At 43.4% G+C, this 27,775-nt stretch overlaps 1 protein-coding gene across 1 annotated transcript; it reads left to right on the plus strand.

Moving 5' to 3' along the window:
- The first annotated feature begins 1,577 nt into the window (after positions 1-1,577).
- LOC124257368 (methyltransferase-like protein 27) lies at positions 1,578-11,092 on the plus strand. Its single transcript, XM_046691412.1, has 7 exons — positions 1,578-1,629; positions 3,389-3,449; positions 6,156-6,309; positions 8,263-8,391; positions 8,981-9,116; positions 9,603-9,701; positions 10,911-11,092. Exons 1-7 carry the CDS (start codon positions 1,593-1,595, stop codon positions 11,090-11,092), a joined length of 798 nt encoding a protein of 265 aa, XP_046547368.1. The 5' UTR covers positions 1,578-1,592.
- Positions 11,093-27,775: the final 16,683 nt, after the last annotated feature.

Consider the following 27,775-nt stretch of genomic DNA (forward strand, 5'->3'; position numbering starts at 1 on the left):
TATTTGAAGGAAAGTGTTCTACGCTGACATTAAATAGTTTTTATGTTCCTGGATACTGGGAATTAGAATATTTATTAATGTTCTGTCCGCTCCATCGTGCCCTGACGACACGGGCTGTTGTCCATGCTATCGATTATCTGTCTTCTTCAGGCTGTCGTGATAAATAACTGGAATATGTTTTACGCTGACAGCTGCGTGGTAAACTGTCACTCGCTGTAGTAAAATTTCGATGTACCGTTTTCTCGACACAATTCATCTGGCAGCTCGTCTTCTTTGAATTGTAAACGTGTGCAAGCCAACATTTCGTGTTCTGTTACTGTCTCTCCCGTACAACATCCCGTGAAATCCATGCTGCACGTCGAACTTTGACACACACGAGGGCGCGTGTCAGCTTGCATATTACATGATCTAGAGAACAGCCGATTCTGACTGAAGCACAGACTTCCTGTCTACGGAGTAAACAGTGTACTATTACTATAGAACTAAATAGTTCTGTATCAATCAACAGGTATATAGAAGATTTTGACCTACAGGTACACAAGAAGACACAGCGTTTCGAAAAAACATAGGTGTGAATTTTATGAGTCGTATGTTCGCTTTGAGTAATTGAGTAATTTTGCTGAAATACGTCCCAAATGGACTTATGTGCTGTGATTGTGAACGTTGCCGATCCGCCATATATGTGGCATTTGCGAATGTATACATATTTAGCATGCTTCGGATGTTTAGTATGTTAATAAGTATTTTAACCTGAATGCATGCGTCAAGAGTGGATCCAGCTTTTTGTTCAAGCAGATGTGCATTTAATCACCAGATACAGTCTGTCAACCGAACCTTTGGGACTGCATATGTTTGCAAATATCTTTTTTTCTCATTCGTTTTAATGTAAAAGTGTTTACATGTACCTTTATGTTTCTCCGTGATTTAACAGGAACCAATTTTTAATGTCACGGTGATCGCCTGTTAAAACATGTTACCTATATAACTATCACTATTTTTTCGTGATTGTTTTGATCAACTCATTCCGGATGTGGGTTCAATTGATGTAATGTCTGACAGGTGACGTCAGTATGTGTTTCACGTGCATGACCTCGGGTCAGATGTACTCTTGTGTCACCCTGTGTAAATCACAATCACTGACCCAGGACAGACACGTGCACTGTGTTGTCCCACGAGCATGATTTAAAGAAGCGGTTATAAGTTTTCAGGAAGGAAACTGAAAGGAGTGTTAACTTGTTATCAAGGTGTACAAACTCGATATCCGTAATAAATCTGACCCGAGGTCATGTACATATGCTTACGTCACCTGTCAGACATTACATCAATTGAACCCACATCCGGAATGAGTTGATCAAGACAATCACGAAAAAATAGTGATAGCTATATAGGTATAGGTAGGCGATCACCGTGACATTGAAACATAGGTTCCTGTTAAGTCACAGAGAAACATGAAGGTACATGTAAACACTTTTACATTGAAACGAATAACAAAAAACATATTTGCAAAAAATGCAGTCCCAAAAGTTGACAGACTATAAATGGCGTTCAATAATTTTGTTAAATATAGCACCAAAGAGAATTATCTCCATAGTATGAAGACCACCTATACCGTTTCCAAACGCATACATGGTGAGTTTTTTCAAATGGTTATTGTGGACACCATGGCGTCCCCACCTGATGACGTTGCAGCACGATCACGTCATTCACTCACTAACCCGGGTTATCCTTGTGCTCAAAGTGCCCTCTCGTCACCTCGAATTGAGTGAGTATGGTTTTAAGTCGCTTTTAGCAATATTTCAGCAATGTCACGGCGGGGGACACCAGAAATGGGCTTCACACATTGTACCCATGTGGAGAATCGAACCCGGGTCTTCGGCGTAACAAGCCAACGCTTTAACCATTATTCACACACACACACACACACACACACACACACACACACACACACACACACACACACACACACACACACACACACACACACACACACACACACACACACACACACACACACACACACACACACACACACACACACACACACACAGAATAAAAGGTTTAAAAGGGTTGATAAAATGACGGTACGAAAACCGAAAATACCGATTTTTTTTAATTGCACCACGGTATACCGAACCGAGGGCAAAATGCCGGGGTTCTACTTATAGCCTGCTGTTATATTGCTGAAATATTGGCAAAATCATTGTAAACCATTCTCACGCATTCATGTCGGTGTTACGAGTTGAGTCAAAGAAACAAATCCCAGAAAAAAACGTTAAGTATGAGAAAAAATACACTCCCCATAACAACTTTATTTCGTCGAAAATTGAGAAACAATTTACAAACAAGCCGGCCTGTAATGCGATCACATGAATAATTCTGATTGTGGTTCTTAAAAAACGGCAACCTCTCTACAACCTCCTTGTGTTATTATTTCCGGTGTGTGCAGCTACTGTAATAGTCAACGGGGCGGCGGGGTTGCAGAGTGGTTAAACGTTCGCTCGTCACGCCGAAGACCAGAGTTCGATTCCCCACATGGGCGCAATATGTGAAGTCCATTTTGTGGAGTGTACCCAGCCGTGATATTGCTGGAATATTGTTATATGCGGCGTAAAACTATACTCACTCGCTCACAAACTCCTATACTTAAAGGAGAGTGTCGAGGAGCTTTCGGCAGAGTCATCATCCAGTTACATTGTCTTAACAAGCTGGTATGCCTACATCATGAAGCTTCTTGCCATACAAGGGCTTTGATACCATTATATAGCTGTTACACATCAAGACTGTCAGTGTGCACGCTCACTGTCGACCCTCGTCGTTATGCGTATCCGTTGTATTATTTAAATCCAAAACTACTGAGAGACACGTATTCTCTCTGCATGGTAAATATGCAGCCACTGGCATGTCCCTATTGCGAGGTTGTATGGCGAACTCTGATGAGCCAATGAAACCATACAACAGTTAGACGTGTCCATCCGATAGAGATCAGTAGGGTATTGTGGAGGTGATGGGTTAGAAAATCGGGGGAGGGTCACCCAAAATATAACGGTTTGTTAGTGAAGGGTCATAAACAAACAATATATATGTGCGTGCGTGCGTGTGGACCCTCGTCGTTATGTGTATCCGCTTTTTCCAGCAATATCACGACGGGGGGCACCAGAAATGGGCTTCACACATAGTACCCATGTGAGGTCTTCGGCGTGATGAGCGAACGCTTTAACTATTTGGCTTCCCCCGCCGCCCCCAAATGTACAAGAACACAGATACTTGAACACTCACGAGCTGGCAAGTGAGCTTGCATAAAAAATCCGTGGACCGGCAGATTCTGACGAAAGGACACACTTCACCACCAGAGTAAATAGAACATTAATGACATAGTATTATCCTACAGGCATAAAGCAGTTCGCTGACCATCGGGTATTCAAGATGCGTGGCCACAACGTTTTGAAAAGGTAAATCTGTATATTGAATGATTCTTATGTTCGCCTTTAGCAATCTGGAAAAGTCACCAAAACGAATAATGCACTGATGTCCAAGATATTTTTATGGATTAAACTTCTTTATAATTTCCCTCACGACGTTTCGAGACCATTCCAGGTCCCTTCATAATGCACTGTTCATGTTACCGACTGCCTACATTAAGAAAATTTCAGAATGTATAGATGTTTAGTATTCTTCAAATGTTTAGTAGCCTTCAAATGTGAAGCATGAATCAAATGTTTAGTAGCCTTCAAATGTGAAGTATGAGTCAAATATTTAGTAACCTTCAAATGTGATCTATGAGTCAAATGTATAAGTAGCCTTCAAATGTGAAGTATGAGTCAAATGTTTAATAGCCTTCACATGTGAAGTATGAGTCAAATGTTTAGTAGCCTTCAAATGTGAAGTTTGAGTCAAATGTTTAGTAGCCTTCAAATATGTAGTAGCCTTCAAATGGGTAGTATGAGTCAAATGTTTAGCACAGCAGTATATTAACCAATAGGTATTCTTCAAGCGTGGCTACTGCTTTTTGGACAAGTCGATGTTCACTTTATCAGTAGTCAATCGCCATTGAGTAATCGCATGATATCACAAAGTAGAGTAATGCTCCCACTTGCACAAAGCGATCTTAACGATGATCATAACTTCCATACTCTCACACAGACTTAAGAAGTTCTTAGCGCTTAGATCGTTTTGTACACGTGGGTCATGTTAGTCTTAGTTTTAGGATTTACCTTTAATATTTCCGAATGCATGCGTGATTAGTTGTTTGAAATGGTCAGTGTACACTCCCTTGTGCCTATCACCTGATGACCGTAGCAGCATGATGCACCCACCCACCTGCTCTTTTTTCACTGAAGACATATATCTCGTTCTTTTTCATCATAGGTATGAATGTAATATTTCTGAATTTCTTCACATTTTTATAAATTTGAAACATACTTTAAGACATGCTGTTGTACATAAACATGTGTATTGTGACCTGAGTCTGTCTCCTTTCGCTGCATTGGGCACCCGACATGAGGTCCGAAGATGGACGTCGTTCTTTAAAGTCATGAATTATTTTTTTGTCACTTGAGTTCTGAAGGTACGAATTGTTGTGACATCACAAAATGGGTTACTTGTCAAGTTAGGAGAAAAAACATGGCTCGGGGTTACATATTAACCTTTTACATGTCCCCGGAGCCAACACGTGACGGGGTAATGACTGTTGAATGTATGTCAGATGTAGGGACGATCGACGCCGCTTTGTCTGAAACAGAGACGAGTTGTTAGATTTAGAAGTCTTGAGGCTTCGGGCGCTGACGGTTACAGAGGTATAACTCTAGGATCTTGCAGTCGGGAACTAGGAGCTACAGTGGACACAGGTGGGTCACGAGGAGTTGCAACTCGCAGTTGACCCTAAGACTGAAGTTTCAAGTTAACTAGAAATAGTTTCGCACTCAGTAAAGTTAGAATTCTGTGAGTTAATTCCGTTCATTTAGTATTCCAAAAGCTTGGATCAGCTAATCAAGGCACATAGGATTCTAGGAGCTGCTCCAGGCACATAGGATTCTAGGAGCTGCAGCAGGGACATGGGATTCTAGGAGCTGCTCCAGGTACATAGGATTCTAGGAGCTGCTGCAGGTACATGGGATTCTAGGAGCTGCAGCAGGTACATGGGGTTTTAGGAGCTGCTCCAGGCACATAGGATTCTAGGAGCTTCTCCAGGCACATATGATTCTAGGAGCTGCTGCAGGTACATGGGGTTTTAGGAGCTGCTCCACGCACATGGGATTCTAGGAGCTGCTGCAGGTTTCCAAGATCATTTCACGTCTTGTGTTGCAGGTTTCTAAGATCGTATCACGTCTTGTGTTGCAGGTTTCTAAGATCATATCACGTCTTGTGTTGCAGGTTTCTAAGATCATATCACGTCTTGTGTTGCAGGTTTCCAAGATCATATCATATCGTCTTGTGTTGCAGGTTTCTAAGATCATATCACGTCTTGTGTTGCAGGTTTCTAAGATCATATCACGTCTTGTGTTGCAGGTTTCTAAGATCATATCACGTCTTGTGTTGCAGGTTTCTAAGATCATATCACGTCTTGTGTTGCAGGTTTCTAAGATCATATCACGTCTTGTGTTGCAGGTTTCTAAGATCATATCACGTCTTGTGTTGCAGGTTTCTAAGATCATATCACTTGTGTTGCTTTCTAAGATCATATCACGTCTTGTGTTGCAGGTTTCTAAGATCGTATCACGTCTTGTGATGCAGGTTTCTAAGATCATATCACAGGTCTTGTCTTGTTTGCAGGTTTCTAAGATCATATCACGTCTTGTGTTGCAGGTTTCTAAGATCGTAAGATCGTATCACGTCTTGTGTTGCAGGTTTCTAAGATCATATCACGTCTTGTGTTGCAGGTTTCTAAGATCATATCACGTCTTGTGTTGCAGGTTTCTAAGATCATATCAAGTCTTGTGTTGCAGGTTTCTAAGATCATATCACGTCTTGTGTTGCAGGTTTCTAAGATCATATCACGTCTTGTGTGTTTCTAAGATCGTATCACGGTTTCTAAGATCGTATCAAGTCTTGTGATGCAGGTTTCTAAGATCATATCACGTCTTGTGTTGCAGGTTTATAAGATCATATCACGTCTTGTGTTGCAGGTTTCTAAGATCATATCATGTCTTGTGTTGCAGGTTTATAAGATCTTTCTGCTCAGCGAGGATGGCGGAAACGACCTATACTACCGTCAGTGAAGGGAATAAATTCCTGGATCACATCACTGAAAAAGGGATGGACAATAAGAGCATTATCAACAGATTCGACGAAGTCAGCAGCAAGTACAATGAGGTATAGTGCATGTCACAGACTGGTATTCGAGAGAGTTTGAACTATATTACCAATCAAAAGTTCAGACTCACTTGAAGCACTCACTATATGTTGTTTTGTTGTTGTTGTTTTTGTTGTGTGTGTGTGCGTGCGTGCGTGTGCGTGTGTGCGTGCGTGCGTGCGTGTGTGTGCGTGTGAATGGAAGATGAATTTCCCCTGTAACATGGGGAACCAACTGCAAACCTTGTGCAGATAAATTGCACGAGGATCATGCATCAGATTACTGAAAAGCATGTGCAAATATCGTCCATGTGAAGAGCTGCGTTTTGGTGTAAAGTTTTGTTAAGAATTCGCCAATTTTCAGTGAGTTTCATCATTTATTGAACGCATGACAGACATCTTTTCAACGTTACGAATTTGTTGTACAATACATCAGTTCATGTGTAAACAGTACCTATAAACAGTATGGGATATTTTGCAAAATCTAGTTTAGAACAGTTGATTGAAGTATGTGGCTACATTTACACTAGTGAGTCTAAACTTTTGATGGGTGGTATAGATGTAAGGAATGTCCTTATTTAACAGTGAATATGTACTGGTACTTGTAACTATGGTAATCTGGCCACTGGAAATAGATATCGTCATGTGAAACGTATTACAGTAGGACTAGGTAGCGGGAGGACATACCGTTAGAGGCAAATATGATCTGCCTATTTATTGTCAGTATAATAATCAGCATTATGTGTAACATTTCAAGTCGACTGCTTCGCCCTTATACAGCTAGTAACGTTTGGTATTAAACTATTATACGGTGCCACAGTGATGGAACAAATAGTCTCGGAATTAATTCTGTTTTCATAATGTAGCTATAGCAAACCAAGTTTAATACATATCATGAACATAGAGACTTTTCTGGGTTACATGTTCTTTTTATTCTTGAGTACAACGTTTCAGGCCTGTTCTGGCCCCATCATCAGGTACAACTGCACAGTAACTGTTAACTGCCCGTGACAGATGGTGCCAAGAAATATTGTATTTCTGACTGTATGTAGATTAGGCCTCAGGAGGACTTCTTGTACCTGTAACAGTTCCGTGAAGATCCGAGTTAGAAGAACTCGGTTGTAAGAGGCGACAACCGGATCCTGTGGTATTGTTCGCTGACTTGGCTGATATGTCCTCGTATCCCGTGTAACTGCCTAGAATGATACTCATTATTCCAGTCACTGGAGTTTCTTGACTACAATCGATTATTTACAGTCCGCTGTCATTTAGCTGGAATATTGCTGGGTATCGCGCTAAACAACATACAATCAAACCTGTTATATGAATCCTTGTAAATAAAAGCTCACCATCTGTTATCCCTGCAAATGAATGCATACACCATCTGAATACCTGTTACCCTTGTAAATGAATACCTTCTGTTATCCTTGGAAATGAATGCATACCTTTTGTTACCCTTGTACATGAATGAATACCTTTTGTTACCCTTGTAAATAAATGAGTACCTTCTGTTATCCTTTCAAATGAATGCATACCCTCGGTTATCAATGTAAAGGAATGCATACCTTCTGTTATCCATGTAAATGAAAGCATACCTTCTGTTATCATGCAAATGAATGCATACCTTTTGTTACCCTTGTAAATGAATGAATACCTTTTGTTATTCTTGTAAATGAATTCATACCTCGGTTATCCTTGCAAATGAATGCATACCCTCTGCCATTCCAGTGAATGGAATGATAAAACAACCAACCGCAGTTCACTTAGTAACTCAATGATGATCACAAATAGCGTAATGATTGTAGAAGTTTGCCTTCCCTTTAATTTATGCCATCTCGTTGAATTCGTAGAACTGAGGACTGTGGCCAGTTCCATGTGTGCCAGTACACGGAAAACTCTGAAAGTTGTTATGTTATCCACATGTTTGATTGATATAATGTTGCATAGAACAGATATTTTCACATCTCTTTACAGGCACTAGGGTCTGTGGATTACATGGGTCCCAGGACGCTTGCAACAATTCTGGCGGAATTGCATCCCAGCGGCCGAGAGAATGTGAGAGTGTTGGATGTGGCGGCAGGGACAGGACTGGTCGCTATCGAGGTAGAGACATGTTATACATGAGGTAGACGTGTGATATATGTACACTATACCTGAAGTAAATCAAGTAGAATCATGTAAATCATGTGATGTGATGTAGGTCCATGCACGCATCAAGCAGAAACTTGATTAATCTAGACATACAGGAGTAACATCAGGAATGCTGAGAGTCAAGGTGAGACATGTTCTAATTATATACAAGTACAGTCACGTTAAAGTTACCCTCTCAGTAAATAAGGGCTATGCTGTTATTAGGCATGGCTGATGAGATAGTTGAAGGAGGTTATTGCAGTGTGCCGCAGTGGAAGAGTTATAAAGATTCATTGACAAGAATAGTCAACAGCTTTTGCTGGTATTCTAGATCACTTCCCTCCCTCCCCAGGAGGCAACGCAGCCTGCAAGATGTATCAAATGTTTTACGTCGGCTAAAGCAATATTTCAATATTTCAGCAATATTACTGCGGGAAAATGGCCACATAAGCCATGGACCAGGGCGATGAGACGGCGCAATATGCGTTAACTTGTTGGGTTTTCATACATAACGACTGTTACAATAGTTACCAGAGGACATAGAACACACGTCTTGTTTCAGCTGAGGAAGAAGGGCTTCGTCAACAATGATGGACTGGAACCGTCGGAGCAGATGCTGGCAGAAGCAAAACGAAACAATTTATACGGACGTTACATCTGCGACCTGGTTGGGGAAAACACCTTTGATATTGTGAACGGTGGGTTCAGTGTCTTGGGGAAGTAAGGGGTAAAACGCAGCACATAACGCAGGTGGTCAGGTCGGATGAGTTAATAAACGGATACATTGTATCAGTGATACGGGCTGGGTTGTTGGGAATAAGGTGGGGTAGCTACATACTTTATATAGTGCGGGTGTTGTTGTCGGAAGTATTAGTACGTGTCAATGTTATGAATAAACTGTTAGTGGTTGTAACAGAATCATCGATGCATAACTGCCGATGATATGTGAAGAAACTGACTTGCATCTGCAGGTGCACCTCTTTCGCGAACACCTGGTGTGGTCAATATTTGATTCTGATTCATAAACACATGCTCATATTACAGTCAAATGTACTCGTTCGACTCTTTTATCACGGGTTTCTTGTGAATATTGAAATGGTTTTATCGCATTAGCGTTATAATCGTGGAAATGGCTATATTCATTATGAAGTATTTCGTGTTAACACCATGTCCATTCCTTTCAGATACCTATTCCGCAGTGACTATGTCTGCGTTGAGTTTAGAGATTTTTAAGAAACTCCCCGTGAAGGCCCTGGAGGAGCTAGCGCGTGTTGTGAAGCCAGGTGAGCTACAGCCTAATACTCAGACTTCCTGGAAGCAGCTCACAGGGATTGTGGAGAAGGATCAGCATTCCCACCGCCCTTTGTTTCTCGAGGGATGACAATAGGCTTCTAATGTCTGTCGACCGCCTCCGTGGTGTAGTGGTTAGAGCGTCCGCCCGGAGAGCGGAAGTCGCGGGTTCGATCCCCGACCCCGTCATACCAAAAGACGTTAAAATATGGCACTTGTTGGTCCCTGTCCCTCGCTCGGCATTAATGGGTACAACAAGGACTGGTCGGCCTGGAGATTGAGCATTATGTGTCTGAGTGGGGTATTCATGCTTCACTGCGGCATGGTATCTCGGTGGGCTAGCACTCTAAAACCAGCTTTAGTCTGGGCTAGTACAAGCAGCCGCACATACACATACACACGCATGCACGTCGTCATATGAGCGAAATATTCTCAAGCACGACGTTAAACCCAATTTCACCTCACCTCTAATGTCTGTCGATGACCCGATGTCGTGGGTCAAGGCTGATCCTCATAATCATTGAACTCTCTGGCAGATGGCAGATTCAAATATAACAGGATGCTGTCGTATAGCTTGCAAATGGCTGACCGTAAACAGGATTCACTTATAGTCACTCACTGTTTCCTGAATAATGTAGACCGGCTCAACGGACAGATCGTCTGTCCTGAGAGAGCAACACTGCTTCGAAAGCCCACAGGGCATACTGAAAAATGCTAATAATTGCACTTGTTTTCTGTATTGTAACCTAGTGAACTTGACCCAGTTAACATGTTATCTCATTGACTCATTTGCCCCACAATTAACGCTCATACATCTGTGATACTTTGTGTCAAACTTCAGGGCCATCTGAATTGGACTAACATACGGCGTACTGAGTACTAGATATACGTCCTAGGTATGAGACAACATATATCATACTTGAAAATACTTGCCTTTCAGATTCCAAGATTGTGCCTCCGCCTATATGTGACGCTCTATATGTAGTTGAAAAATGTGTATAATATTGTTACAAATACGCACACGTCCACGCACACACGCACGCACGCACGCACATGCACACACAGGCAGTCAGGCAAACACGCGCGATAATATATTTGCAATGACCTTGAAGGTGACGTTAAACTCCACATCACACGACCTTATATAGTGGCACACAACGATATTCAATCAATTTTTCGCTGATTGTGTTTCTGTTCGACAGGAGGGCACATTCTGATGGGGCATTATGACTTCGCCTTCGACAGTGAGGTTCTCAAGGCGAATTTCAGCAGCCTGGAAGGTCGAGGCTTGTGGAAGTTGATTGAAAAGAGACCGACTCCTGACTTCACTCAGGGCAAACACGGAGACACGCAATTCTACGGTCTTCAGCAGTCAGCCGGATGACGGATACAACATTTGAATTCAGTACGAGTTTGGTAGACTCATTCCATGCGATGCCTGCAATATGATTTGTGGTGCAGACAGCTTCCATAATAGAAATTTTAAGAATATACCGGACGAAATAGAGGCCCCGTATGAGTACTACTATACATTACACAAAAACGCTAAAACTGACCGCAAGGCAGTAATCATATTGGACCTCCATCAAAATGTCTAACCTTCTCTGTACACAAGTGAATTATCCGAGTCCAACTCCCGTCCCTGTCTTGTCACTATTAGCCTATCACCTATCAAGGTATTCCTCAATCCCGCCGGCCCTCTTCAATACAGATAACCTGAATTCTTTCTGACGTCAACTGATTGTTGACGTAATGGCTCTGTGATGTCAACGGTTTAGAGAACACAATAGGCCGTGACGTAGCTCCATTGTCGGCGTCGCCGGTTACTGCTGGGCGACTACACAGTTCCGTTCTTGGCCGTTTCCCAATCCCTGCATATCTGATTTTACTGTCGCCCTAAGCATTCTGGTCAGTCAGCCGGATAGGATACAACATTTAATTTAAGTCTCATTCCATGCTGCCTGCAATATATTTGTGGTGCAGACAGCTTCCATAATAGAAATTTTAAGAATATACCGGACGAAATAGAGGCCCGTATGAGTACTACTATACATTACACAAAAACGCTAAAACTGACCGCAACGCACCTATAGCTCTTATCACGCACCCATGTAATCATATTGGACCTCCATCAAAATGTCTAACCTTCTCTGTACACAGTGAATTATCCGAGTCCAACTCCGTCCCTGTCTTGTCACTATTAGCCTATCACCTATCAAGGTATTCCTCAATCCCGCCGGCCCTCTTCAATACAGATAACCTGAATTCTTTCTGACGTCAACTGATTGTTGACGTAATGGCTCTAATGATGTCAACGGTTTAGAGAACACAATAGGCCGTGACGTAGCTCCATTGTCGGCGTCGCCGGTTACTGCTGGGCGACTACACAGTTCCGTTCTTGGCCGTTTCCCAATCCCTGCATATCTGATTTTACTGTCGCCCCTAAGCATTCTGGTCAGTCAGCCGGATAGGATACAACATTTAATTTAAGTCTCATTCCATGCTGCCTGCAATATATTTGTGGTGCAGACAGCTTCCATAATAGAAATTTTAAGAATATACCGGACGAAATAGAGGCCCCGTATGAGTACTACTATACATTACACAAAAACGCTAAAACTGACCGCAACGCACCTATAGGTCTTATCACGCACCCATGTAATCATATTGGACCTCCATCAAAATGTCTAACCTTCTCTGTACACAAGTGAATTATCCGAGTCCAACTCCGTCCCTGTCTTGTCACTATTAGCCTATCACCTATCAAGGTATTCCTCAATCCCGCCGGCCCTCTTCAATACAGATAACCTGAATTCTTTCTGACGTCAACTGATTGTTGACGTAATGGCTCTAATGATGTCAACGGTTTAGAGAACACAATAGGCCGTGACGTAGCTCCATTGTCGGCGTCGCCGGTTACTGCTGGGCGACTACACAGTTCCGTTCTTGGCCGTTTCCCAATCCCTGCATATCTGATGTTACTGTCGCCCCTAAGCATTCTGGTCAGTCAGCCGGATAGGATACAACATTTAATTTAAGTCTCATTCCATGCTGCCTGCAATATATTTGTGGTGCAGACAGCTTCCATAATAGAAATTTTAAGAATATACCGGACGAAATAGAGGCCCCGTATGAGTACTACTATACATTACACAAAACGCTAAAACTGACCGCAACGCACCTATAGCTCTTATCACGCACCCATGTAATCATATTGGACCTCCATCAAAATGTCTAACCTTCTCTGTACACAAGTGAATTATCCGAGTCCAACTCCCGTCCCTGTCTTGTCACTATTAGCCTATCACCTATCAAGGTATTCCTCAATCCCGCCGGCCCTCTTCAATACAGATAACCTGAATTCTTTCTGACGTCAACTGATTGTTGACGTAATGGCACTGTGATGTCAACGGTTTAGAGAACACAATAGGCCGTGACGTAGCTCCATTGTCGGCGTCGCCGGTTACTGCTGGGCGACTACACAGTTCCGTTCTTGGCCGTTTCCCAATCCCTGCATATCTGATGTTACTGTCGCCCCTAAGCATTCTGGTCAGTCAGCCGGATAGGATACAACATTTAATTTAAGTCTCATTCCATGCTGCCTGCAATATATTTGTGGTGCAGACAGCTTCCATAATAGAAATTTTAAGAATATACCGGACGAAATAGAGGCCCCGTATGAGTACTACTATACATTACACAAAACGCTAAAACTGACCGCAACGCACCTATAGCTCTTATCACGCACCCATGTAATCATATTGGACCTCCATCAAAATGTCTAACCTTCTCTGTACACAAGTGAATTATCCGAGTCCAACTCCGTCCCTGTCTTGTCACTATTAGCCTATCACCTATCAAGGTATTCCTCAATCCCGCCGGCCCTCTTCAATACAGATAACCTGAATTCTTTCTGACGTCAACTGATTGTTGACGTAATGGCTCTGTGATGTCAACGGTTTAGAGAACACAATAGGCCGTGACGTAGCTCCATTGTCGGCGTCGCCGGTTACTGCTGGGCGACTACACAGTTCCGTTCTTGGCCGTTTCCCAATCCCTGCATATCTGATGTTACTGTCGCCCTAAGCATTCTGGTCAGTCAGCCGGATAGGATACAACATTTAATTTAAGTCTCATTCCATGCTGCCTGCAATATATTTGTGGTGCAGACAGCTTCCATAATAGAAATTTTAAGAATATACCGGACGAAATAGAGGCCCCGTATGAGTACTACTATACATTACACAAAAACGCTAAAACTGACCGCAACGCACCTATAGCTCTTATCACGCACCCATGTAATCATATTGGACCTCCATCAAAATGTCTAACCTTCTCTGTACACAAGTGAATTATCCGAGTCCAACTCCGTCCCTGTCTTGTCACTATTAGCCTATCACCTATCAAGGTATTCCTCAATCCCGCCGGCCCTCTTCAATACAGATAACCTGAATTCTTTCTGACGTCAACTGATTGTTGACGTAATGGCTCTAATGATGTCAACGGTTTAGAGAACACAATAGGCCGTGACGTAGCTCCATTGTCGGCGTCGCCGGTTACTGCTGGGCGACTACACAGTTCCGTTCTTGGCCGTTTCCCAATCCCTGCATATCTGATGTTACTGTCGCCCCTAAGCATTCTGGTCAGTCAGCCGGATAGGATACAACATTTAATTTAAGTCTCATTCCATGCTGCCTGCAATATATTTGTGGTGCAGACAGCTTCCATAATAGAAATTTTAAGAATATACCGGACGAAATAGAGGCCCCGTATGAGTACTACTATACATTACACAAAAACGCTAAAACTGACCGCAACGCACCTATAGCTCTTATCACGCACCCATGTAATCATATTGGACCTCCATCAAAATGTCTAACCTTCTCTGTACACAAGTGAATTATCCGAGTCCAACTCCCGTCCCTGTCTTGTCACTATTAGCCTATCACCTATCAAGGTATTCCTCAATCCCGCCGGCCCTCTTCAATACAGATAACCTGAATTCTTTCTGACGTCAACTGATTGTTGACGTAATGGCTCTGTGATGTCAACGGTTTAGAGAACACAATAGGCCGTGACGTAGCTCCATTGTCGGCGTCGCCGGTTACTGCTGGGCGACTACACAGTTCCGTTCTTGGCCGTTTCCCAATCCCTGCATATCTGATTTTACTGTCGCCCCTAAGCATTCTGGTCAGTCAGCCGGATAGGATACAACATTTAATTTAAGTCTCATTCCATGCTGCCTGCAATATATTTGTGGTGCAGACAGCTTCCATAATAGAAATTTTAAGAATATACCGGACGAAATAGAGGCCCCGTATGAGTACTACTATACATTACACAAAAACGCTAAAACTGACCGCAACGCACCTATAGCTCTTATCACGCACCCATGTAATCATATTGGACCTCCATCAAAATGTCTAACCTTCTCTGTACACAAGTGAATTATCCGAGTCCAACTCCCGTCCCTGTCTTGTCACTATTAGCCTATCACCTATCAAGGTATTCCTCAATCCCGCCGGCCCTCTTCAATACAGATAACCTGAATTCTTTCTGACGTCAACTGATTGTTGACGTAATGGCACTGTGATGTCAACGGTTTAGAGAACACAATAGGCCGTGACGTAGCTCCATTGTCGGCGTCGCCGGTTACTGCTGGGCGACTACACAGTTCCGTTCTTGGCCGTTTCCCAATCCCTGCATATCTGATTTTACTGTCGCCCCTAAGCATTCTGGTCAGTCAGCCGGATAGGATACAACATTTAATTTAAGTCTCATTCCATGCTGCCTGCAATATATTTGTGGTGCAGACAGCTTCCATAATAGAAATTTTAAGAATATACCGGACGAAATAGAGGCCCCGTATGAGTACTACTATACATTACACAAAAAACGCTAAAACTGACCGCAACGCACCTATAGCTCTTATCACGCACCCATGTAATCATATTGGACCTCCATCAAAATGTCTAACCTTCTCTGTACACAAGTGAATTATCCGAGTCCAACTCCCGTCCCTGTCTTGTCACTATTAGCCTATCACCTATCAAGGTATTCCTCAATCCCGCCGGCCCTCTTCAATACAGATAACCTGAATTCTTTCTGACGTCAACTGATTGTTGACGTAATGGCTCTGTGATGTCAACGGTTTACGAAACACAATAGGCCGTGACGTAGCTCCATTGTCGGCGTCGCCGGTTACTGCTGGGCGACCACACAGTTCCGTTCTTGGCCGTTTCCCAATCCCTGCATATCTGATTTTACTGTCGCCCCTAAGCATTCTGGTCAGTCAGCCGGATAGGATACAACATTTAATTTAAGTCTCATTCCATGCTGCCTGCAATATATTTGTGGTGCAGACAGCTTCCATAATAGAAATTTTAAGAATATACCGGACGAAATAGAGGCCCCGTATGAGTACTACTATACATTACACAAAAACGCTAAAACTGACCGCAACGCACCTATAGCTCTTATCACGCACCCATGTAATCATATTGGACCTCCATCAAAATGTCTAACCTTCTCTGTACACAAGTGAATTATCCGAGTCCAACTCCCGTCCCTGTCTTGTCACTATTAGCCTATCACCTATCAAGGTATTCCTCAATCCCGCCGGCCCTCTTCAATACAGATAACCTGAATTCTTTCTGACGTCAACTGATTGTTGACGTAATGGCTCTGTGATGTCAACGGTTTAGAGAACACAATAGGCCGTGACGTAGCTCCATTGTCGGCGTCGCCGGTTACTGCTGGGCGACTAGACAGTTCCGTTCTTGGCCGTTTCCCAATCCCTGCATATCTGATTTTACTGTCGCCCCTAAGCATTCTGGTCAGTCAGCCGAGTCATTCCTGTGGATGAACAACATTTAATTTAACTTGTCTCATTCCATGTGTGACAGAAAACGTGATGTAGGGAACACTGTAAGGATAATGTGGATCGCACTAAGGAACGAGGGACACATGAGCATGTGTAGTGACGGCACGGGGGTGAGTTAGCCTTCGACTCATTACTTTACAAAATTTATGTTGCGTGTGAAAGAAGCTTGAGTGCAAATTCCAGGCCAATTTTCATTAGCCCAAAATTTCTGCATAAACCCATTTCATAATGTACTTTCGACGTTTTTGGTTTCCCGTTTTTGTGTGAAAAAAAAGTGTTCAAATGCAAAAAGGAAAAACAACAAATGGTACTCACGTTTTACACCGGACATGTACCTGCTATATTGGATTAGGTCCCTAACCCTAACTCTAAACCCTAAACCCTCAGCCCTAACCCTAACCCTAACCCCTTGAAATAATCCTAATAAATAGAATGCATTGACCGAACCACCGGACATGTACCTACTATATTGCATTAGGTCCCCAACCCCAACCCTAAACCCTAAGCCCTAAGCTCTAACCTTAACCCTAGTCCTAGTCCTAGCCCTAGCCCTAACCCTAACCCCAATCCCTTGAATTAATCCTAATAAATAGAATGCATTGACCGAACCGGCACAAACACGACTAATGTGTCTAGTGTAATGCATTATTACCGCTTCGAAAAATAAAATTCTAATAAAACACTTTTCTATGTAATGGTGCAAATTACTGAATGACAAAAATATATATGTAAATTAAAAAAAATACAAAATACAAAATACACAAAACATAACACCTCTGCAGCCCGTTATACAAATAAATATGTGCGTATTAGTGAAAAAAGAAAAATATTTCAAACTGGTGCTTGCAAAATATTGCGCATCCGCCGGTATACAACTACTGGAAACTCTCAACATCGTTGGGCGTATGCAATGACATAGCTCGTAGAGATGAAACATCAGTGAGCGGAGCTTATACGCACTCGCTGAGCCAGACAACCGTGTTGCCATGCAGGCGTCATTGGGCATTGTTTCGAGAACGTGCTTTCGAACAAAATCACATTACATTACGTAAAAGGGTATTATGACGTATTTTTAAAGTTTGTGGTGCTGTATTCTAAAGGCAGGCCGCTGCCTGCAATATATTTGTGGAGCAGACGGCTTCCATAATAGAAACTTTAAGAATATACCGGACGAAATAGAGGCCCCGTATGAGCACTACTATACATTACACAAAAACGCTAAAACTGACAGCAATGCAATCACAGCTCTTATTATGCACCCATGTAATCATATTGGACCTCCATCAAAATTTCTAACCTTCTCTGTACAGAGGTGAATTATCCGAGTCCACTCCCGTCCCTGTCTTGTCACTATTAGCCTATCACCTATCAAGGTATTCCTCAATCCCGCCGGCCCTCTTCAATACAGATTACTTGAATTCTTTCTGACGTCAACTGATTGTTGACGTAATGGCTCTGTGATGTCAAGGGTTTAGAGAACACAATAGGCCGTGACGTAGCTCCATTGTCGTCGTCGCCGGTTACTGCTGGGTGACCACACAGTTCCGTTCTTGGCCGTTTCCCAATCCCTGCATATCTGATTTGACTGTCGCCCCTAAGCATTCTGGTCAGTCAGCCGGATAGGATACAACATATAATTTAAGTCTCATTCCATGCTGCCTGCAATATATTTGTGGAGCAGACAGCTTCCATAATAGAAACTTTAAGAATATACCGGACGAAATAGAGGCCCCGTATGAGCACTACTATACATTACACAAAAACGCTAAAACTGACAGCAATGCAATCACAGCTCTTATTATGCACCCATGTAATCATATTGGACCTCCATCAAAATTTCTAACCTTCTCTGTACACAGGTGAATTATCCGAGTCCAACTCCCGTCCCTGTCTTGTCAATAATAACCTATCACCTATCAAGGTATTCCTCAATCCCGCCGGCCCTCTTCAATACAGATAACCTGAATTCTTTCTGACGTCAACTGATTGTTGACGTAATGGCTCTGACTGTGATGTCAAGGGTTTAGAGAACACAATAGGCCGTGACGTAGCTCCATTGTCCGCGTCGCCGGTTACTGCTGGGTGACCACACAGTTCCGTTCTTGGCCGTTTCCCAATCCCTGCATATCTGATTTGACTGTCGCCCCTAAGCATTCTGGTCAGTCAGCCGGATAGGATACAACATATAATTTAAGTCTCATTCCATGCTGCCTGCAATATATTTGTGGAGCAGACAGCTTCCATAATAGAAACTTTAAGAATATACCGGACGAAATAGAGGCCCCGTATGAGCACTACTATACATTACACAAAAACGCTAAAACTGACAGCAATGCAATCACAGCTCTTATTATGCACCCATGTAATCATATTGGACCTCCATCAAAATTTCTAACCTTCTCTGTACGGGTGAATTATCCGAGTCCACTCCCGTCCCTGTCTTGTCACTATTAGCCTATCACCTATCAAGGTATTCCTGAATCCCGCCGGCCCTCTTCAATACAGATTACTTGAATTCTTTCTGACGTCAACTGATTGTTGACGTAATGGCTCTGTTATGTCAAGGGTTTAGAGAACACAATAGGCCGTGACGTAGCTCCATTGTCGTCGTCGCCGGTTACCGCTGGGCGACCACACAGTTCCGTTCTTGGCCGTTTCCCAATCCCTGCATATCTGATTTGATTGCCGCCCCTAAGCATTCTGGTCAGTCAGCCGGATAGGATACAACATTTAATTTAAGTCTCATTCCATGCTGCCTGGGAGCACCTTTAGAATACAGCACCACAACTTCTCGTGAGGACGATCCCTGCCGTAGGTCACGTGTCATTAAGACAAGCAACCAGTTTGTGAGAACCCGTCGGACGCGAACCCGCCACCTTCGGATTGTTAGCCCGACAGCTAACCGACTGAGTTACGTCCACGCTGTTGCACACTGTGCAAATTTATCGAGTCATTCCTGTGACGTCACGAAAATGAACGGAAAGAGTCGAATAGGTCACGGACAATTACGAAGGTTACGGGTAGACTTGGTGTCTCGTGATTTTATTCTACGGACAATTGCCGAATGGATCCTATGCCATTTGGCACACTCGTCCCATTCCGTAATCTACAAATTAACGTGTGGCGTGGAATGAGCCGATATGCCTCAAACTGAAAAGGGTTGTTGACGTCAGGCGTCAGACGTAGATTTCACGGTGCATGCATGAATGACGCACTTTTATATAAATCGGTGATTTTGTGACAGAAACGTGATGTAGGGAACACTGTAAGGATAATGTGGATCGCACTAAGGAACGAGGGACACATGAGCATGTGTAGTGACGGCACGGGGGTGAGTTAGCCTTCGACTCATTACTTTACAAAATTTATGTTGCGTGTGAAAGAAGCTTGAGTGCAAATTCCAGGCCAATTTTCATTAGCCCAAAATTTCTGCATAAACCCATTTCATAATGTACTTTCGACGTTTTTGGTTTCCCGTTTTTGTGTGAAAAAAAGTGTTCAAATGCAAAAGGCTGCCTGCAATATATTTGTGGTGCAGACAGCTTCCATAATAGAAATTTTAAGAATATACCGGACGAAATAGAGGCCCCGTATGAGTACTACTATACATTACACAAAAACGCTAAAACTGACCGCAACGCACCTATAGCTCTTATCACGCACCCATGTAATCATATTGGACCTCCATCAAAATGTCTAACCTTCTCTGTACACAAGTGAATTATCCGAGTCCAACTCCGTCCCTGTCTTGTCACTATTAGCCTATCACCTATCAAGGTATTCCTCAATCCCGCCGGCCCTCTTCAATACAGATAACCTGAATTCTTTCTGACGTCAACTGATTGTTGACGTAATGGCTCTGTGATGTCAACGGTTTAGAGAACACAATAGGCCGTGACGTAGCTCCATTGTCGGCGTCGCCGGTTACTGCTGGGCGACTACACAGTTCCGTTCTTGGCCGTTTCCCAATCCCTGCATATCTGATTTTACTGTCGCCCCTAAGCATTCTGGTCAGTCAGCCGGATAGGATACAACATTTAATTTAAGTCTCATTCCATGCTGCCTGCAATATATTTGTGGTGCAGACAGCTTCCATAATAGAAATTTTAAGAATATACCGGACGAAATAGAGGCCCCGTATGAGTACTACTATACATTACACAAAAACGCTAAAACTGACCGCAACGCACCTATAGCTCTTATCACGCACCCATGTAATCATATTGGACCTCCATCAAAATGTCTAACCTTCTCTGTACACAAGTGAATTATCCGAGTCCAACTCCGTCCCTGTCTTGTCACTATTAGCCTATCACCTATCAAGGTATTCCTCAATCCCGCCGGCCCTCTTCAATACAGATAACCTGAATTCTTTCTGACGTCAACTGATTGTTGACGTAATGGCTCTGTGATGTCAACGGTTTAGAGAACACAATAGGCCGTGACGTAGCTCCATTGTCGGCGTCGCCGGTTACTGCTGGGCGACTACACAGTTCCGTTCTTGGCCGTTTCCCAATCCCTGCATATCTGATTTTACTGTCGCCCCTAAGCATTCTGGTCAGTCAGCCGGATAGGATACAACATTTAATTTAAGTCTCATTCCATGCTGCCTGCAATATATTTGTGGGTGCAGACAGCTTCCATAATAGAAATTTTAAGAATATACCGGACGAAATAGAGGCCCCGTATGAGTACTACTATACATTACACAAAAACGCTAAAACTGACCGCAACGCACCTATAGCTCTTATCACGCACCCATGTAATCATATTGGACCTCCATCAAAATGTCTAACCTTCTCTGTACACAGGTGAATTATCCGAGTCCAACTCCCGTCCCTGTCTTGTCACTATTAGCCTATCACCTATCAAGGTATTCCTCAATCCCGCCGGCCCTCTTCAATACAGATAACCTGAATTCTTTCTGACGTCAACTGATTGTTGACGTAATGGCTCTGTGATGTCAACGGTTTAGAGAACACAATAGGCCGTGACGTAGCTCCATTGTCGGCGTCGCCGGTTACTGCTGGGCGACCACACAGTTCCGTTCTTGGCCGTTTCCCAATCCCTGCATATCTGATTTTACTGTCGCCCCTAAGCATTCTGGTCAGTCAGCCGGATAGGATACAACATTTAATTTAAGTCTCATTCCATGCTGCCTGCAATATATTTGTGGAGCAGACAGCTTCCATAATAGAAACTTTAAGAATATACCGGACGAAATAGAGGCCCCGTATGAGCACTACTATACATTACACAAAAACGCTAAAACTGACAGCAACGCACCTATAGCTCTTATCACGCACCCATGTAATCATATTGGACCTCCATCAAAATGTCTAACCTTCTCTGTACACAGGTGAATTATCCGAGTCCAACTCCGTCCCTGTCTTGTCACTATTAGCCTATCACCTATCAAGGTATTCCTCAATCCCGCCGGCCCTCTTCAATACAGATAACCTGAATTCTTTCTGACGTCAACTGATTGTTGACGTAATGGCTCTAATGATGTCAACGGTTTAGAGAACACAATAGGCCGTGACGTAGCTCCATTGTCGGCGTCGCCGGTTACTGCTGGGCGACCACACAGTTCCGTTCTTGGCCGTTTCCCAATCCCTGCATATCTGATTTTACTGTCGCCCCTAAGCATTCTGGTCAGTCAGCCGGATAGGATACAACATTTAATTTAAGTCTCATTCCATGCTGCCTGCAATATATTTGTGGTGCAGACAGCTTCCATAATAGAAATTTTAAGAATATACCGGACGAAATAGAGGCCCCGTATGAGTACTACTATACATTACACAAAAACGCTAAAACTGACCGCAACGCACCTATAGCTCTTATCACGCACCCATGTAATCATATTGGACCTCCATCAAAATGTCTAACCTTCTCTGTACACAGGTGAATTATCCGAGTCCAACTCCGTCCCTGTCTTGTCACTATTAGCCTATCACCTATCAAGGTATTCCTCAATCCCGCCGGCCCTCTTCAATACAGATAACCTGAATTCTTTCTGACGTCAACTGATTGTTGACGTAATGGCTCTAATGATGTCAACGGTTTAGAGAACACAATAGGCCGTGACGTAGCTCCATTGTCCGCGTCGCCGGTTACTGCTGGGCGACCACACAGTTCCGTTCTTGGCCGTTTCCCAATCCTGCATATCTGATTTTACTGTCGCCCCTAAGCATTCTGGTCAGTCAGCCGGATAGGATACAACATTTAATTTAAGTCTCATTCCATGCTGCCTGCAATATATTTGTGGTGCAGACAGCTTCCATAATAGAAATTTTAAGAATATACCGGACGAAATAGAGGCCCCGTATGAGCACTACTATACATTACACAAAAACGCTAAAACTGACCGCAATGCAATTACAGCTCTTATCATGCACCCATGTAATCATATTGGACCTCCATCAAAATGTCTAACCTTCTCTGTACACAAGTGAATTATCCGAGTCCAACTCCCGTCCCTGTCTTGTCACTATTAGCCTATCACCTATCAAGGTATTCCTCAATCCCGCCGGCCCTCTTCAATACAGATAACCTGAATTCTTTCTGACGTCAACTGATTGTTGACGTAATGGCAATGTGATGTCAACGGTTTAGAGAACACAATAGGCCGTGACGTAGCTCCATTGTCGGCGTCGCCGGTTACTGCTGGGCGACCACACAGTTCCGTTCTTGGCCGTTTCCCAATCCCTGCATATCTGATTTTACTGTCGCCCCTAAGCATTCTGGTCAGTCAGCCGGATGGGATACAACATTTAATTTAAGTCTCATTCCATGCTGCCTGCAATATATTTGTGGTGCAGACAGCTTCCATAATAGAAATTTTAAGAATATACCGGACGAAATAGAGGCCCCGTATGAGCACTACTATACATTACACAAAAACGCTAAAACTGACCGCAACGCACCTATAGCTCTTATCATGCACCCATGTAATCATATTGGACCTCCATCAAAATGTCTAACCTTCTCTGTACACAGGTGAATTATCCGAGTCCAACTCCCGTCCCTGTCTTGTCACTATTAGCCTATCACCTATCAAGGTATTCCTCAATCCCGCCGGCCCTCTTCAATACAGATAACCTGAATTCTTTCTGACGTCAACTGATTGTTGACGTAATGGCTCTGTGATGTCAACGGTTTAGAGAACACAATAGGCCGTGACGTAGCTCCATTGTCGGCGTCGCCGGTTACTGCTGGGCGACCACACAGTTCCGTTCTTGGCCGTTTCCCAATCCCTGCATATCTGATTTTACTGTCGCCCCTAAGCATTCTGGTCAGTCAGCCGGATAGGATACAACATTTAATTTAAGTCTCATTCCATGCTGCCTGAAATATATTTGTTGTGAAGACAGCTTCCGTAATGGAAATTTTAAGAATATACCGGACGAATTAGAGGCCCTGTATGAGCACTACTTTACATTACACAAAAACGCTAAAACTGACCGCAATGCAATTACAGCTCTTATCATGCACCCATGTAATCATATTGGACCTCCATCAAAATGTATAACCTTCTCTGTACACGGGTGAATTATCCGAGTCCAACTCCCGTCCCTGTCTTGTCAATAACAGCCTATCACCTATCAAGGTATTCCTCTATCCCGCAGGCCCTCTTCAATACAGATAACCTGAATTCTTTCTGACGTCAACTGATTGTTGACGTAATGGCACTGTGATGTCAACGGTTTAGAGAACACAATAGGCCGTGACGTAGCTCCATTGTCGGCGTCGCCGGTTACTGCTGGGCGACCACACAGTTCCGTTCTTGGCCGTTTCCCAATCCCTGCATATCTGATTTTACTGTCGCCCCTAAGCATTCTGGTCAGTCAGCCGGATAGGATACAACATTTAATTTAAGTCTCATTCCATGCTGCTTGCAATATATTTGTGGTGCAGACAGCTTCCATAATGGAAATTTTAAGAATATACCGGACGAAATAGAGACCCCTTATGAGCACTACTATACATTACACAAAAACGCTAAAACTGACCGCAACGCACCTATAGCTCTTATCATGCACCCATGTAATCATATTGGACCTCCATCAAAATGTCTAACCTTCTCTGTACACAGGTGAATTATCCGAGTCCAACTCCGTCCCTGTCTTGTCACTATTAGCCTATCACCTATCAAGGTATTCCTCAATCCCGCCGGCCCTCTTCAATACAGATAACCTGAATTCTTTCTGACGTCAACTGATTGTTGACGTAATGGCTCTAATGATGTCAACGGTTTAGAGAACACAATAGGCCGTGACGTAGCTCCATTGTCGGCGTCGCCGGTTACTGCTGGGCGACTACACAGTTCCGTTCTTGGCCGTTTCCCAATCCCTGCATATCTGATTTTACTGTCGCCCCTAAGCATTCTGGTCAGTCAGCCGGATAGGATACAACATTTAATTTAAGTCTCATTCCATGCTGCCTGCAATATATTTGTGGTGCAGACAGCTTCCATAATAGAAATTTTAAGAATATACCGGACGAAATAGAGGCCCCGTATGAGTACTACTATACATTACACAAAAACGCTAAAACTGACCGCAACGCACCTATAGCTCTTATCACGCACCCATGTAATCATATTGGACCTCCATCAAAATGTCTAACCTTCTCTGTACACAAGTGAATTATCCGAGTCCAACTCCGTCCCTGTCTTGTCACTATTAGCCTATCACCTATCAAGGTATTCCTCAATCCCGCCGGCCCTCTTCAATACAGATAACCTGAATTCTTTCTGACGTCAACTGATTGTTGACGTAATGGCTCTGTGATGTCAACGGTTTAGAGAACACAATAGGCCGTGACGTAGCTCCATTGTCGGCGTCGCCGGTTACTGCTGGGCGACTACACAGTTCCGTTCTTGGCCGTTTCCCAATCCCTGCATATCTGATTTTACTGTCGCCCCTAAGCATTCTGGTCAGTCAGCCGGATAGGATACAACATTTAATTTAAGTCTCATTCCATGCTGCCTGCAATATATTTGTGGTGCAGACAGCTTCCATAATAGAAATTTTAAGAATATACCGGACGAAATAGAGGCCCCATATGAGTACTACTATACATTACACAAAAACGCTAAAACTGACTGCAACGCACCTATAGCTCTTATCACGCACCCATGTAATCATATTGGACCTCCATCAAAATGTCTAACCTTCTCTGTACACAAGTGAATTATCCGAGTCCAACTCCGTCCCTGTCTTGTCACTATTAGCCTATCACCTATCAAGGTATTCCTCAATCCCGCCGGCCCTCTTCAATACAGATAACCTGAATTCTTTCTGACGTCAACTGATTGTTGACGTAATGGCTTTAATGATGTCAACGGTTTAGGAACACAATAGGCCGTGACGTAGCTCCATTGTCGGCGTCGCCGGTTACTGCTGGGCGACTACACAGTTCCGTTATAACTTGTAGAGTAACGCTTTGGGCGGCGTGATTGCATATTGTCTTTACTGTTAGAAGTTTGCTATTGTTTATAATAAATTTGCTGTTGGTAACTTTTATGACTTGTGAAATCATTTACTAGTTAAAACTGTTGTGTTGCCGTGGCGGGAAGAGAGTGATCCACATACCCACATTGTCGTAGTAAATACCTCTCCAGCCACCCCGTCGACCGTTACAGTTTTATATCCCCTCTTTTATTCTTAAATCGTCTCGATTTACTGACATAAGAGGATATACATATATACAACGGTATGGTAATTATGATATATACAGTACATTCATACAGATAATAATACTGGCATAATGTGGAATTCATATAGCATACAATCAATAAAACTTACCTACTTACCATTCCCAAGAATTGTTCACAATCATCACAAATATACATATATCTTCCACAATTCCAGACTAAATACAGTTCAAAATAGTAAGGTCCACCCAGTCCAGCAGATCCACAGATAGTTCCAGAGAGATCCAGAGATCAGGAGATAGTTTCAGAGAGATCCAGAGATAGTTCCAGAGATAGTTCCAGAGAGATCCAGAGATCAGGAGATAGTTCCAGAGTTGCTAAGTATAACGGCAGCTTACTTGGTCATTATTCGGATGTAGGCATCAGCTTGTCTGCGCAAAGTTAACTGCTCGTTGAACCGTCTATCCTCTGCCTCGTGAAGGACAGCCATAGCTTCTCTGCCAGACCGGATGAAATCATCCAGTGTCGGTCTGGTCAGAGGAATGTCGAAGGTGGTAGGCCAGCTCGGAACTGACCTGGCTATCTGTCTCTCCAGCTGGGAAACCTGACATTTCAGCGCCTGTATCTCAAGCTGGGCCCGATCATAGGCCAGTTCCCACTGGTTCGAAATAACCTCACCAACGGAAACTGGTCTACTCTCTTTCTCAGTCGGCTCAGGAGCGGACTGGACATCTACTGGTTCTGCTGGTAACTCCTTCTGTGTTGATTGGGAAGGTGCCGGTGTAACTTTGGCTGCCTTCTTTGACTTCCGAGCCGGGAAGGTCCATTTCCCTGGGTCCATGAACCCCTTGTTCGTTGCCACAGTTGTCCTAGCCTTCCTGCAAGCCTGTATCATGTTCTTTGGGTTGGCCCGCTTGCCGGTGTGATGCCTCATATAGTGCCGGGTCAAGTCCGGGAACATTTGGTAGGTCGCTCGGCAATCCAGGACAGGACAATGGAAGATGGTCAACTGGGGCCTATGTCTCATTGTCCAGTGGCGCTGAAATGCCGGAAAGTGTGTGAATATGCTTCTCTCCGGACATGCCGGGCAATCCATTCCAGACTGGAACTGTATATCCTGCTCTGCTTCTGCCGGAAGGTCCATGTTTGTGTCGATGGTTGTGTTCTCATCCAGGATGAGCACCTCCTCCCCTGGGGAGGGTGAGGTGACAGATTTTTCGGTCCTGAAAATTAGAATTTACATATTACATAGTAGGTAGGATGATATAATATAAAAATGTCTGTTATGAACGGGGCAACAAGAGAGAGAGATCCATTCCCCATGTTATTCCAACAACAACATGTCTTTTAGGCTTTTAGGGTACTATTGGTTGATCCATCATCTACAATTTAGTCCCGCTATTAAGCCTATGAACCAGTCATTCTATTTCCTCAATCAACTAATTTCTATCAGACAGCGTCCAACACGCCTTAATTTTAAATCTTGATAGATATCTAGATAACTGAATATACAGAATTCATTC

The sequence above is a fragment of the Haliotis rubra genome, unplaced genomic scaffold (assembly GCF_003918875.1).
Source record: "Haliotis rubra isolate DU_JTF1 unplaced genomic scaffold, ASM391887v1 Scf66, whole genome shotgun sequence".
NCBI classification, from domain to species: Eukaryota; Metazoa; Mollusca; class Gastropoda; order Lepetellida; family Haliotidae; genus Haliotis; species Haliotis rubra.

Coding starts and splice junctions, on each gene's coding strand:
- LOC124257368 (XM_046691412.1), top strand. CDS start 1,593: ATGAAGACCACCTATACCGTTTCCAAACGCATACATG. Junction 8,392..8,980: donor CAGGACTGGTCGCTATCGAG/GTAGAGACATGT, acceptor GTCTTGTTTCAG/CTGAGGAAGAAGGGCTTCGT. Junction 9,702..10,910: donor AGCGCGTGTTGTGAAGCCAG/GTGAGCTACAGC, acceptor TCTGTTCGACAG/GAGGGCACATTCTGATGGGG.